General features: G+C 42.7%; 1 protein-coding gene across 4 annotated transcripts in view; it reads left to right on the plus strand.

The window, feature by feature from the left end:
• Positions 1-14,760, plus strand: part of abcc8 (ATP-binding cassette, sub-family C (CFTR/MRP), member 8) — a 291,828-nt gene that overhangs the window by 68,877 nt on the left and 208,191 nt on the right. For all 4 annotated transcript variants that reach the window (XM_078549123.1, XM_078549126.1, XM_078549124.1 and 1 more), the window contains exon 8: positions 3,488-3,652. In XM_078549123.1, the coding sequence (XP_078405249.1) occupies positions 3,488-3,652 (165 nt within the window). The remainder of the gene's footprint in view (positions 1-3,487; positions 3,653-14,760) is intronic.

The raw sequence follows: 14,760 nt of genomic DNA on the forward strand, positions 1-14,760 counted from the left end.
TTCCTAGCCAGATATTCTTACAGTTCTTTCAAAAAATTGCTAATTTTTGCAACATTTACTGATCTATCTGGACTCTACACACATCCACCGGAAAAAAAACCCCTTCTAGTCTCACTCTTGCTTGTCACTTATTAATTTGATCCTTACCTTTCTCAGTTCTATGCTGAAGTCCAAAACAGATAATTGGGATCTACAATATTCACTCTATGCAGTGTTTCAGAACCCTTCTTTCAATTTGCCTCTCTCAAATGAAAATCCCCTGATAGTATCTGATACCAATTGATTCCTCCATTAAATAACCCTGCCTATCATTATTCTCTCTTTCATAGTTCTGTAAATTCTGATGGTTCTCTGTATATCTGGAAGCCAATTAAATTTTTTGGAAATCATTTGATTTCTTTATAGCAGTTCAACCCAGCACACAATGAGACAATTCAACTAGACTTCAGATCAGCCTTAATATGGATGAGACACAATGGGCTGGATTTTAAGTTGCCAATGGACAGGGTGGGGGCTCCAGTAGCAAACTGATAGTCCAGAGGTCATACAGGTGGATTGATAGAACCTAAGTGAATCTTGCAAAGATGAGGGCATCTTGGGTAGCAATGTGCACTGCTGCTGGTGCCTTAACCCCATCATATTCTGCCTCCGCCTCCTTGGAGTTATCTGAGGAAGCTTTGTGCTCTGCGCCTTGTTACAAAGGACCCAGACCTCGCTGTCACTTGCCATTTCAACACACCACCCTGCTCTCATGCCCACATGTCTGTTCTTGACCTGCGGTAATGTTGCAGTGAAGCTCAACACAAACTGGAGGAATAGCACCTCATCTTCCAACTGGTCACTTACAGCCTGCCAGACTTAACATTGAATTCAACAACTTCAGATCATGAACTCTCTCCTCCATCCCCACCCTCTTTCCAATTCCCTTTTTCCAATAATTTATCTTTTTTAATATATTTTTTCTTCACCCACCCATTTCCATTATTTTTAAATGTATTTCCATCCATTGTTTCATCTCCACATTTTAGCCTATTTCGATCCCTTCCCCCCACCCCACCCCCACTAGGGCTATCTGTCACTTGCTTGTCCTGCTTTCTACCCTTAATGTCCCCATTAGCACATTCCTTAGCTAACATCACCACCATCATCACCTCTTTGTCCTTTTGTCTATGACATCTTTGGTAATCTCTTCTTCGCCTCCACCTATCACTGGCCCTCTATCCAGCTCTACCTGTCCCACCCGCCTCAACCAGCTTATATTTCACCTCATTTCTATATTTCCTCAGTGCTGATGAAGTCATACGGACTCGAAACATTAACTGTATTCCTCACCACAGATGCTGTCAGACCTGCAGAGTTTTTCCAACTATTTTTAGTTTTGTTTCAGATTTCCAGCATCCGCAGTATTTTGCTTTTACCTTAGTTGTAACAGCTATTGGTTTTCAAATGTATTATGTAGAATTTTCCCTATTAGAGCATTGCTAAATGAGGATTAGCAGGGTTTTTTTTTACCAGTTACTGTGCATCTGGTGATTTCTTCATCATTCATTTCTTTAAATGATGTCAGCATACTTTAACTTTAATTATGTCAGTGATTGGCGCCATAATTTTAGGATCCCCATTGAAACCGATAAATTTTAAAAAGATAGTTGAATTCCCAGTGACTGACTTAAATGAATTGTCATGATGTCAAGTTTTAAGACATTTACTGTAAAAAATAAACTAAAAGCAACACACATCGACTAAACATTTCCCAGTAGGCAACTAAAACTCTAAACTACAGAAAAGATAACCCTTATTAATGTTTTAACCTGACTGATAACACCACACTGAATTCATATACAATACAGCCCATTCTGCACAGGATTACAGTCCTTATAGAGAAAAGTTCACCATCACTCCCAGATTCTAACAGTTTCATGTCTCCTTACTTCAGTCGTAATGTCAAGTGACTGTTGAGAGGCGCTTCCTTCATCGCTCCCAGCTTCCATCGGTTTCATGTCTCCTTGCTTCGCCGGTCGTAATGTCAAGTGACTGTTGAGAGGTGCTTCCCTCAGTTTTTGGAGAATTTCCAAACCAACTACCAGCAGTAAGATCCACTCTGGCAGTTTCTCCTCCTGACCTAGCCAGGGCAAATTATCCAGTGTCTTTAGATTACCATGGGATCTTCGACCAGAGACTGTCCTCCCTCCCACATTTTGCCTGTTAACCTGCAGAGAACTTGCAGCCTTTATCTCTCTGCTAACCACACCAGCTGCAGCTTTTGTCTCTCTGAGACCTCTCTCTCTTTTTCTCTCCAAAAGCTTGGAGATGCCTGTCCACAGTTAGCCCAGCTGCTCCTTTGTTTTCAGGTGTGAACATTCTGCACATTGCTCTGAGTAAGCCACAACCTGGGCCCCCTGGCCTCCATAATAACCAAGTCAAACAGGCTTGTTGGGCAGAACTCAATAGAATACATGCCCCTCTTCACTACGTCATTTTGCCTTCAGTTAAAGGGAGAGTTTAAAAAATAAAAATCATGTAAAATCTTGCATTCATATCACAATAGTCCTTATCAAAAACACTAAAAATAGTTTAAAGTGGTCCTGTGATGACTCACTTCTTGCTCAATTCGAACATTACAGAAATTGCTGTTAACATAAAAATGCTTAACAATAATTCAACACAAATTGTATGATATGCCCTTTTAGTGTCTGTTTTTTCAGTGAAGGCATTATCCAATAGGTTAGCACCTCCACTAAAATAGTGAACTTAAGTCTTTAATATGAACATTTTAAATGTTCATACAGTAATATTAATAAGCTGGATTTCAAGGTACAAGGTAGGTCTGATGTTCAGCTCAGCATGAATCCAGTCTAATCTGAACCTGAATCTGAATAAGCCCTAGAGTTCTTTTGAATGGATGCCTCAGTTATACCTGACAACTTTGATCAAGCTCATTAATGCTGGCAGAATGATTCAAGGCAATACAGTGCCCTGACGTTTCAATTCTGAATGTTAAAATTATATGCACTCTCTTTGAAGTTAGAAGTCTTCAGATTGATGTCATTCAGGTTAGTCCAATGCCACAATAGCTGGATAGATTATGTTCCTTGGGGAATGCTTTCATGTTTTGATGCATGATGCGATTTGATTTTTAATAAATTCTTTACAGCTTATTGTTATTGAATATTAAAAACTAAAGTTGAATGCTAATTCTGTGTTGTGGCTACTTGGTGATTAGCCTAGTTTCTGCGAAGGGGCAAACACAAAACACTGAAACCATGAGTATGGATGTGGTTAAAGCAAGATTGTCTAGCTCAGGATTGAATCACTGTTTAAAAAAAAAACATTTTAACTAACTTTACCTCCATGTCCTTATTTCTGTCCTACTAATAATTTTACTGAACCAAATTATTTTATGAATGTTCTAAGGAAATTATATTTTGCAGGTTTCACAGTACAGTCATTACTGCTGAATATTTACAGACTTTTTTGGTTTTTATAGGTCAAATTGCTGGGTGTTTACTTCATTTCCTCACAGGAGTTTTTGGCCAATGCTTATGTTATCGCAGTCCTTTTGTTTCTTGCCCTTCTTCTGCAAAGGACATTTCTTCAGGCATCTTACTATGTTGCTATAGAAACCGGAATTAACCTGCGAGGAGCAATTCAGGTATTGTTTTTATATGCTTTCCATTCAGGAGATCCAAGATGAGCAATTTCCATTAGGCTACTTTCTCATTCAAAATGTAAAGAATTTTCCTTCCCAACAAATGGTCTTAGAATAATGTAATTGTACATTAAAATTAGATTCCTGGAATATTCACTTTAATAGAAAAGATTGTTTTTCTACATATACATTATGCTGAGTGGACGGTGTGGTGAATTGTCACGTTGTATATTCTCCACCAGGAGAATATATAACCAATGGGATGAAATTCTTCTCTTTCTGCCTTCTGTAACTGTAAATTAAGTGTTGGTAAATCCAAACATAAAGTGCAGCATCAACACCAAAATTGACAAAAGCAATCTCAAGTTGACACTAAGGAGTAATAATAACTCCAATGTCCTTGCTGCTGGTATGTGCCCGGAATTCAAGTCACAAATTTGCACTCTCCTCGTCCTAACTTTCTCTTAATTATCATTAATAACTATGAAGAGGGAGAAATCCGTTCACTAGTGCTACTTGAATTGATGTCACACAGACTTAAGTCGATTCCCCATGGACGTGCATAACCGTGGGACACCACTTGTGTGCCCTGCACCGGTCTCCTCATTGAAATCAATGCATGGGCTGATCCTGCGATGCTGCCTTTCCCCCAGGGAACTGACATAATTTGTGTGGCACTCCTTGAAGCAGTGCTGCGTGAACAAATGTTTTCCCCAAACTTTCAAGCTGGCAATGCATATTTTTGCAATATTTGCTCTTGGTACAAACCAATGTGCACCAGAACTTTTACCTCTGAATTGTCAGTCTGAATTGGAGAAAGCTGTAAGAGTGATTTATGGCAACTGGGAAAAGTTGTGCTGTTATAGTAGAGGTATCTTGCTCAGGGATTCCTTTGCTTAATCTGCAAGCACTTGGTCCAATTGTCAATCCCATGAGCAATGAACCTGTGAAAAATCGAGCAGCACGATGAACCAAAGAACAAAGAGCCTTTATCCTAGCATTGAAACCTTGATAAATGTAAAAAAAGACATACAAATATGAAATTAAGAAATATATTGCAAGTCTTGTGTCAGTTTGGGAAGCGACTCAAGCATTTTCACTTAAAAATTCACCCACTTAAGAAAGGAGATCTAAGCAACTGAAAATTTGGAAGATCTTCCTGAAATTACACTCGTGGCAACAAATGAACAGCAAATAGAAACACTGGTCAAATTATTTTATCCAAAATTATTAGTAATGTTATGAAATTGCTATGCATGCCTCAACTACTTCCATGATATGTCAACCTCACAGGGAAACTTTCAACTGTTGGCTATATCAGTCTCTCACCTGTGAAACATATGATCAGCAGATGAAAATCTGTCAGGGGCCTTATGTGCCCATTCACCCACCTGAATCAATCTTCGGGTAGGTTATTAAATGGGAATCCAGTGTACCTTACAACTGCAGACAGAAAGCTACATAAAGCTTCTAATCAGGCTCCAACATCTGTTGCAGAGCTCTGCAACTTTTTTTGCAGAAATGAGCGAATCGTGTGTAACACATGCCAGACCCGCTTTCACTGTGGTCCTTAAAAGCACTGCTGGAGGTCTCTTCCAAAAAGGTGTTTTGGATTTTGGAAAGATTTGTATGGGGCCAGACAAAAATCTTCTGGCCTGCTGCTCATCTGTTATCACCCCAATCAGCATAGAAATGCACTTTAAATATTCATCTGTGCTTTTGCAGTATATATGCCTGAAAATGTAATTGAAACTGCTTATTAAACAAAGTCCTATTACAAAGCTCCTGAACTCTGCCACTGCATCAGGCTGAAGTTACCTATTATTAAGTGGAGAAGCTAAAAATCCCTGATTAAATTTCATAGGAAACAAATTGTTCTGGAAGGGTGACATGCTGGCACATTATAATGAAATATCAAAATACAGTACCACCAACCACTGGGGCCTGATCTTGCATTGTAATTTTCTCACGCTACTGGGTGCCATTATTAACTGTATAACTGGGTGAATGGAGAGAGAAATGGAAAGTAAAGCAAGCTTAACCTCAGAATGCATTTTCTCACAGACAAGAAAGGACAATTAGAAGAAACTAATTGTGCATATAAAGATTCAGTCACACTGCTTTTACTCTAGTTTACATAGACTATTAAGGAGTCCAACCTTATATATCATACAGCCATGTAAGAACATTCTGAACCCTTCTCCACTAATAAACAGGGGCTACAATATTAACTATTAGCAGATGGAACCACATGGCAAGAAGGCTGTTCCAGTGCATTTACCACTGGACTCAGGTAAGAGTGGGCAGGGAAACAATGGCAATGAAAGGAGAAGGGATGCAGAACAATGCATGGCAGTGAAAGGTGGTGAATGACTGAAAGGGGAGTGGATAGCAGTGAGAAGGAAAATGTATAGTACAGAAAAGTAGAAATAGATTAGTTTAAAAGAAGGGCAAATGGGTAACAGTTAAAGGAGGAGCGTTGATTACACAAAGTGGTGGGAAAGAATGGTGATGAAGGCAAAGAAAATGAGAAGTGTTAGTAGGAAGGTGGGGATTAGTGAAGATGCTGGTACTTTGGCAAAGAGGAAAGAAGTTGAAAGTCATGCATTGGGATAGAACAGGAAGAAGAGTACCACAACTGACTGAGGATAAGTGAGAAGGATGTGAAGGAGAAAGATGTTCACCAATGTGAACAATAGGGACAAGAACAGTGTCAGGTTAAAATAGGTAACCAGGAGAAGATTATCAGATGTTCTAAGTTGGAGAAACAAAGTACCACATTGAATTGATGTAAGAGATGTAAAAGACTGCAAGTATGAACTAGAAGGTTTAAGGAAAGAAAATATTCTGGGAAATGGTATGTGGTTGGATGAGGTTGTGGCCCAGATATTGGGTTCACATTGAGGTTATCAACGCCCATTGTTGTTAAGGAGTAAATTGGACACCAATTTATAGTATCTACATGGGAGGTGTCAGCTGTGGCTCAGTTCATAGCACCCTCGCCTTTGAGTCAGAAGGTTGTGGGTTCATGTCCCACTCCCAGAAAAAAAAAGTCAAGAACTGTGAATGTACTCAGAGTTACACAGTTGTTGGAAAAGATTTATAGCATCTACATGGGCCTGAATCGCGTAAAATTGCACGAAATGTCGTCAGGATGTGTGCAATATTGAGGTTGGCAGGCGCGTGCAGGAGTCAGAAGTGCACCCGCTGACAATTAAGTGGGCAATTAAGCCCATTAGGAGGTAATTGTCAGTGGTTTCACACGGCCCGACTACTTTTATGGTTGGCGGATGGGCCAAACGGCCAGGCGGCCTTCACATTTTCATTACAAACTACATCCAGGGAGGGGTTAAATGTCCAGGGTTAAATAAAATAAAAGAAGACGTTGGAGGGATGACCTACATAGTCTGCTACCAGGTGTTTGAAATTACAGTATTGTCACAGTTTGCAGCAGTTTATTGAGCTCATTTCATGTTTAAATTACTGCAGCTTCCTGTGGCAGCTCCACAGCAGCTGTCAGCCTTCAGGGAGCACAAGTCCACACTCTCCCTTCTCTCTGGCCGTTAATTGGGCAGCCAGCATGAAATTGCGTTTGGGGGCCGATCGCAGGTGGAAGCGCATTTCGCTTCTGCTTCCGGGCCCGCCAATCGTGCGCGCCCAACGAAACCAAGATTCAGGCCATGTGCATGGTCAAACATGAAAATCAGGAAGTTGTAGGCCACTTTGCTCCGTGTCTCCTCAAGCTTTGCAATCCCAGTACCTCACTAAGAGATTTCACATTTAAACACATGAATGACATGAAGTTTCAGTGCTTACCCCTAGATACCCACTAAGCACATCTGAAAAAGTTAGGTCTTGTCCATTCAAGTGTAAATGAATTATTAACAACATGATAATTCTTTATCATTTAAAGATTCCTGTTAATGTTTATTTAATTCATGATTCGTTTGATTTTTAAACATTGTTGGAGATTTTTTTCAAAAATTAAACTTAATTTTGTTTAACCTTTACTTTCTCTCTCTTAATCCTACACTTCCTTTCTATCTATTTCACTTTCTATACATGATTTTTCATTACTTCAAACTCACACTTCCTAGTATAGGCTCTCCAATCCCAGTGAGAATTCTTCAATCTGTTTTGTTGAAGAGGTATGCTGTCGCTTGCCCTGTTCACATGGGTCCTAGGTCCGCTGTAGAGGGCGCTACCTTGTATCAAATTCCCAACGACTGTAAAAAGCCACTCAAATGTCCACAAAAAGTCTTTGGGTAGCTGTATGCATAATGAATGGCAAGTACCATTTGTTCATTATTGGCTATAAACTCCAGGACATATTGGGCTGGGTTTTCATCGAGTTGGGATGATGCGGAAGCTCCTTAAAAATGGCAGATGTGTTCTGATTCCAGGATTCTGGACCCCATTCCAGAGTTTCTGATTTTTGGGAGTGCTCTTTAAGGGTGCAGGCTGGTTCAAGTCATGAGCCCACAGCCTGCACTCCCGACCTGGCCGGCTCCAGTATGGAGAGAGGCACATCCTAGTACACCACAATTTTCAAGGAGTTGCTTTTCAAAGGGTTATGGTTTACAGTACCTCAGAGGTGTCAAGAACCATAGTCTGCTTGGGGGAATCTTTTGAAAGGTAAGTTCAAAAGGTCCTCCTCATGCCTCCCATGCAAAGGTATGCCCCCCCCCCACCCCAACACACTACCTATGACTCTTTATGTGCCCCATGCCAAGGTATGCTCCCACTCAACTCCTATTGCACCTCATGCCTCCATGCAAAAGTAGACCCCATCCACCCCCCATGGCCACTCATGCCCCCAATGCCAAGGTATGCCCCCCACCCAATTGCTATGGGCCCTCATGCCCCCATGCCACGTATGTCCTCCAAACAACCCGAAGACCACTCATGCCCCCATGCCTCGCTATGGTACATCCATGTCTACTCACCCACTATACACTGTATAGAAGCAATCAATGCTATAGTGTCAGCAGGATGTATAAAAAGCTTTTTAAAAAAGTGATTGATTGAAAACATTCCACTTAAAAAAATGGAGTTTTATTACAGCCCAATAAAATTGTCAATCAGCCAGATCGTTTAAAGTATCAATATCTGAAACTGCAAGCACTTGAAACTTCTTTAACTTGCGTAAATAAACATTTTTTTATTCATTCATGGGATGTGGGCTTCAGTGGTTGGGCCAGCGTTTTTTGCCCATCCATAGTTGCCCTTCAGAAGGTGGTGGTGAGCTGCCTTCTTGAACTGCTGCAGTCTATGTGGTCCATGTACACCCACAATGCTGTTAGGGAAGAAATTCCAGGATTTTGACCCAGCGACAGTGAAGGAACGGTGATATATTTCCAAGTCAGGATGGTGAGTGACTTGGAAGGGAACTTCCAGGTGGTGGTGTTCCCAAGTATCTGCTGCTCTTGTCCTTCTAGATGGTTGTGGGTTTGGAAGTTGCTGTCGAAGGAGCCTTGGTGAATTCCTGCAGTGCATCTTGTAGATGGTACACTGTGCGTTGGTGGTGGAGGGAGTGAATGTTTGTGGATGTGGTGCCAATCAAGCGGGCTGCTTTGTCCTGGGTGGTGTCCAGCTTCTTGAGTGTTGTGGGAGCTGCACTCATCCAGGCTAGTGGGGATTATTCCATCACACTCCTGTCTTGTGCCTTGTAGATGGTGGACAGACTTTGGGGAGTCAGGAGGTGGGTTACTCATCGCATGATTCCTAGCCCCTGACCTGCCCTTGTAGCCACAGTATTTATATGGCTAGTCCAGTTCAGATTTTGGTCAATGGTAACCCCCAGGATGTTGATAGTGGGGGGATTAATTGATAGTAATGCCATTGAACATCAAGGAGCGATGGTTGGATTCTCTCTTGTTGGAGATGGTCATTGCCTGACACTTGTGTGGTGTGAATGTTACTTGCCACTTGTCAGCCCAAGCCTGGATATTGTCCATGTCTTGCTGCGTTTGGACATGGACTGCTTCAGTATCTGAGGAGTGGTGAATGGTGCTGAACATTGTGCAATCATCAGCGCACATCCCCACTTCTGACCATATGATGGAAGGAAGGTCATTGATGAAGCAGCTGAAGATGGTTGGGCCTAGGACACTACACTGAGGAACTCCTGCAGTGATGCCCTGGAGCTGAGATGACTGAACTCCAACAACCACAATCACCTTCCTTTGTGCTAGGTATGACTCCTACAAGTGGATAGTTTTCCCCCTGATTCCCATTGACTCCAGTTTTGCTAGGGCTCCTTGATGCCACAATCTGTCAAACATGGCCTTGATGTCAAGGGCAGTCACTCTCACCTCACCTCGGGAGTTCAGTTCTTTTGTCCATGTTTGAACCAAGGCTGTAATGAGGTCAGGAGCTGAGTGGCCCTGGTGGAACTCAAACTGGGCATCAAAGATCAGGTTATTGCTAAGCAAGTACTGCTTGATAGCACTGTTGCTGACCCCTTCCAATACTTTACTGATCATCGAGAGTAGGCTGATGGGGCGGTAATTGGCCGGGTTGGATTTGTCCTGCTTTTTGTGTACAGGACATAACTGGGACATTTTCCACATGGCCGGGTAGATGCCAGTGTTGTAGCTTTACTGAAACAGCTTGGCTAGGGGCACGGCAAATTCAGGAACACAAGTCTTCAGTGCTATTGCCGGAATATTGTCAGGGCTCATAGCCTTTGCAATATCCAGTGCCTTCAGCCATTTCTTGATATCATGTGGAGTGAATCGAATTGGCTGAAGATTGGCATCTATGATGCTGGGGACCTCTGGAGGAGGCCAAGATGGATCATCCACCCAGCACTTCTGGCTGAAGATTGTAGCAAATGCTTCAGCCTTACCTTTTGAACTTATGTGCTGGACTGCTCCATCATTGAGGATGGGGATATTTGTGGAGCCACCACCATTCATGACTGGATGTGGCAGGACTGCAGAGCTTAGGTCTGATTCGTCAGTTGTGGGATTGCTTAGTCTTCCTATGACTTGCTGCTTATGCTGTTTAGCACGCAAGTAGTCCTGTGTTATAGCTTCACCAGGTTCACACCTCTTTTTTGGATATGCCTGGTGCTGCTTCTGGGATTCCCTCCTGCACTCTTCATTGAACCAGCGTTGATCCCATGACTTTATGGTAATGGTAGAGTGGGGGCTATGCCAGGCCATGAGGTTACAGATTGTGCTCAAGTATAATTCTGCTGCTGGCCCACAGTGCCTCATGGATACCCAGTCTTGACTTGCTAGATCTGTTCAAAATCTATCCCATTTAGCACAGTAGTAGTGCCACACAACACGACAGGGGGTAGCCTCAATGTGATGACAGGACTTCGTCTCCACAATGACTGTGCGGTGATCACTCCTAATGTTACTGTCATGGACAGATGCATCTGTGGCAGGCAGGTTGGTAAGGATGAGGCCAAATATGTTTTTCTCTCTTGTTTGTTCCCTCACCACCTGCCGCAGACCCAGTCTAGCGACTATGTCCTTTAGGACTCGGCCAGTAGTGGTGCCACCAAGCCACTCTTGGTGATGGACTTTGAAGTCCCTCACCTAGAGTACACTATGACCCCTTGCCACCCTCAGTGCTTCCTCCAAATGGTGTACAACATTGATTCATCAGCAGGAGGTTTCCTTGCCCATGTTTGACCTGATGCCATGAGACTTAATGGGGTCTGGAGTCAATGTTGAGGACCCCTAGGGCAACTCCCTCCTGACTGTATACCACTGTGCTGCACCTGTCCTGCCAGTGGGAACAGGACATACCCAGGGATGGTGATGTTGATGTCTGGGACATTATCTGTAATGTATGATTCCTTGAGGATGACCATCAACATGCTGTTGCTTGACTAATCTGTGAGACAGTTCTCCCAATTTTGGCACTAGCCCCAAATGTTAGTAAGGAGGACTTTTCAGGGTGTTGTCATTTTTGGTGCCTAGGTCAATGCTCAATGCTGGGTGGGAATGTGTCGTGGGAGTCATTTCTTTTTTGTGACTTTGTAGCCACAACTGAGTGACTTGCTAGATGGGAATGTAAGTGCAACCACATTGCTGTCAGTCTGAAGTCACATGTAGGCCAGACCAGGTAAGGACAACAGACATTAGTGAACCAGATGAGGCAGTGGTTCCATGCTCATTGTTAGACTTTTAACTCCAGATTTTTGTTGAATTCAAAATCTGCCATGGGGGGTTTTGAACCCAGGTCCCGGATCACCCTGGGTCTCTGGATTACTAGGCCAGTGACAATACCACGATGCCATCGCCTCTCCCTGGAACAGATAGTGTAGATTAAATAGCCAGACCTGTCAATCAAGCAATGTTTCCCTTAGTCTTAAGTGTTTCAACAGGCTAATGGATTTCTGGGCTCTCACCCAAGAATACATAATGAGGTAGCATGGATGGGGCATGGGAGTGTGTGAGGCTGAGGTGAGGACAAAACAGGTGAGGGTTGGAGGGCTTCTCTATTGTTTTATAACTGGGAAGAAGCCCCACAACACCAAGGCAGACCATTTAAACAACATGCCTCCACATCCAGAGCCTCCGTGGCTGTCTCCAAACTTTATCCTGGGTCGGTTGGCCTGACTGCAGCCTGCACCAGCCCCTCACCCCCCACCCATAATAACAATCTTCCTCTTGTGGGCACTTTCTCCCAAGGCGGGTGTGCTGAGCCAGGAATTTACCCGACTCCCGCTACCCATCTCAAGGATGAAAATCCAGCCCAACGTCTTTCTGAATTGGTAGAAAGGGTTAAAGTGTATTTGTTAATTGGTGTAATGAGAAGTTAGATGTGAGAGGGTGATTGTTGAGATAACATTTGGGTAATAGTCCTGTTGGTTTTTTGCAAATCCAATTGCCATTTTTTAAGTAATTAATTGTGAAGTACAGAAGTGCTGAAAATGAAGCCAGGTTCATCATTTGCAGTGTAAAAATTCAGAATATCTGGGCAGCCCATACCATCAGATTCATGAAAAATTGACCATCTAGTTTACCCCAAGTTTAACATTTGAGTCCAAGCTTTTATGCACTTATCTACTTCCCCCTCCAGTACAAGGAAAATGATATGCCTCCTTTCCTTACAAGGTGTAGCCCTTGAACAATTCAAGTTCTGAACACTATTTAATACATATGACATAAAGCAAGGCCACACAGTATGTCTTTCATCTCTTTAACTCCTGGCCTCTGTTGAACCTTCCCTTTTATGCCTAGCTGGCTGGGGAAGGTAAGCTTCCAGTGCAGGTGCATTTATCTTTAAAGGTGAGTTACTTAAAGTGACCATACCCTTCCTCTGGGTGCAAGATTGACGTTGAGGGTTTTTCCATACGTTGATGGGAAACAGACTGTTTCCAGGTCCTAAACTTGCCCCTAGAGGAAACAGTTACACATTGGGATTAACACAGAGGAATGCCCTTAATTGGCATGGAGATAAGTTCCCCATCCAATTTAATGGAGGCAGACAGGCTGTTGAATCTGGAGGGCCACCCTTAAGAGGACCAGCAAGCTGGAATGGCAGGTAAGTAAAAGAGAGTGCACTTCAACATGGAGACCAATTTTTAAAAACTTTAATTAAAGGTTCTTGCAGCAAGGCCATCACTTTGAAGAGGGGAGAACGTGGAGGTCCTCTACAGGGCAGCATGTGGCTGGTCTCACACCCAGACTGACAGAGAGAGCCTCTCGATCAGCCTGGAGCACTGGCATCCTTACATGCTGCTGAGTGTCCACCTCCAGGCACATAAATTGGCCCCCGTTGGTGTGGGTGACTGGAACCCAGTTGTAAAATTCCAGTTGGCTTCCTTCAATTGGACTTAACAAGCTCTTAACGGGACTAATCATCTACCCTCCAAATGGGGGCAGGTAGCCCTACCAGTCCTGAACCTGTCTCAGCTAAAATGGCCAGCGCCAAGAACCCCGTATGGAAACTGGCACCCAGGCCGGACCTGAAAATTCAACCCATAGGCCTTCAATAGCTGTCACACATCTACATCCCACCTCCTCCCACCCAACTCCCACCACTCAGCATGGAGCCATCTGGCAGCTTGCACCATGTGCTGGAGGGGACATTGGCATGTGCATCAGTCTGGTGCTCCAACTCAAAAGACAAGGACTGGAGTGACAAGAAGCAGCAGGCAACATGCACATTTTTTTTTGTTTGTTGGACTGCATTCATTTGAAGGTCACTCTAAGAGAAACTGACACCCCAGCTACTAGTACCTTAAGATAGTACCCAATGATCTATCTAAGCTGTGTAGGAACCCAGGAGTTACTGTACAGGCTCCTCGCAAGCTGTCTCCAAGATACTGTGTGTGCAAGACTGTGCAAAAAAAATTAACAGTATATGGTATTGAAATAAGTAGACCACGCACAATAAAAACAATTTAGAGGGATCGTTTATAGTGCCCTAAGTTTTATATCGTCTATTTAACTAATCGGCATTCCTTCTCAAGTGTAGCATACCAATGTTCTATACTGTAGTGTACCAGCACTCAATCATCCTGCTACAATACCTACAGATTAATTTCCAAATCCCCTATAGTTACATCGGGCCATCCTTGAGTTATCAAACTTGTGGGACTATACAGTGGTTTGTAGCTGTTGGTCAGCTTTTTCAGGTTAGTTTGTACACACTGTGTTAGCTGTGGCTGCTGAGTAGTATAGGGAGAAGGAACAGGAAAAAATAATGTTAAAGATAATCTAACCTATTCTGTCAATACCTACATATTGGAGTATCTGATTATGTTAGATCACAGGGATTTAGTTCAAAGTAAATTATTTATATTAAGGAAAAAATGTACTGGAAGACAGTACCCAAGGAATAAACTAGATGTATAACTTCTCTTGAAAGGAGCATTATCTCAACCTCTTGTTCCCCCACATGTTTCGTACTGTTTTTACAATAGGAGCAACTGGGAAACATAATAGTTTTCTTTGCATGAATTCTCCCTGCTATAACAAAGCATCTTAATTGCCTTTTTAAATATTTAACTGGACTCTTACAGCATTTATAAGCTTGAAGGTATAATTGAACCAAAATCAGCACAACAAATATATCCACTAACACGCCACTAGATACGAGTTACATTCACAGTACATATCATTATGCATAGCTTCTGAAGT

The sequence above is a fragment of the Cetorhinus maximus genome, chromosome 9 (assembly GCF_964194155.1).
Source record: "Cetorhinus maximus chromosome 9, sCetMax3.hap1.1, whole genome shotgun sequence".
NCBI lineage: Eukaryota > Metazoa > Chordata > Chondrichthyes > Lamniformes > Cetorhinidae > Cetorhinus > Cetorhinus maximus.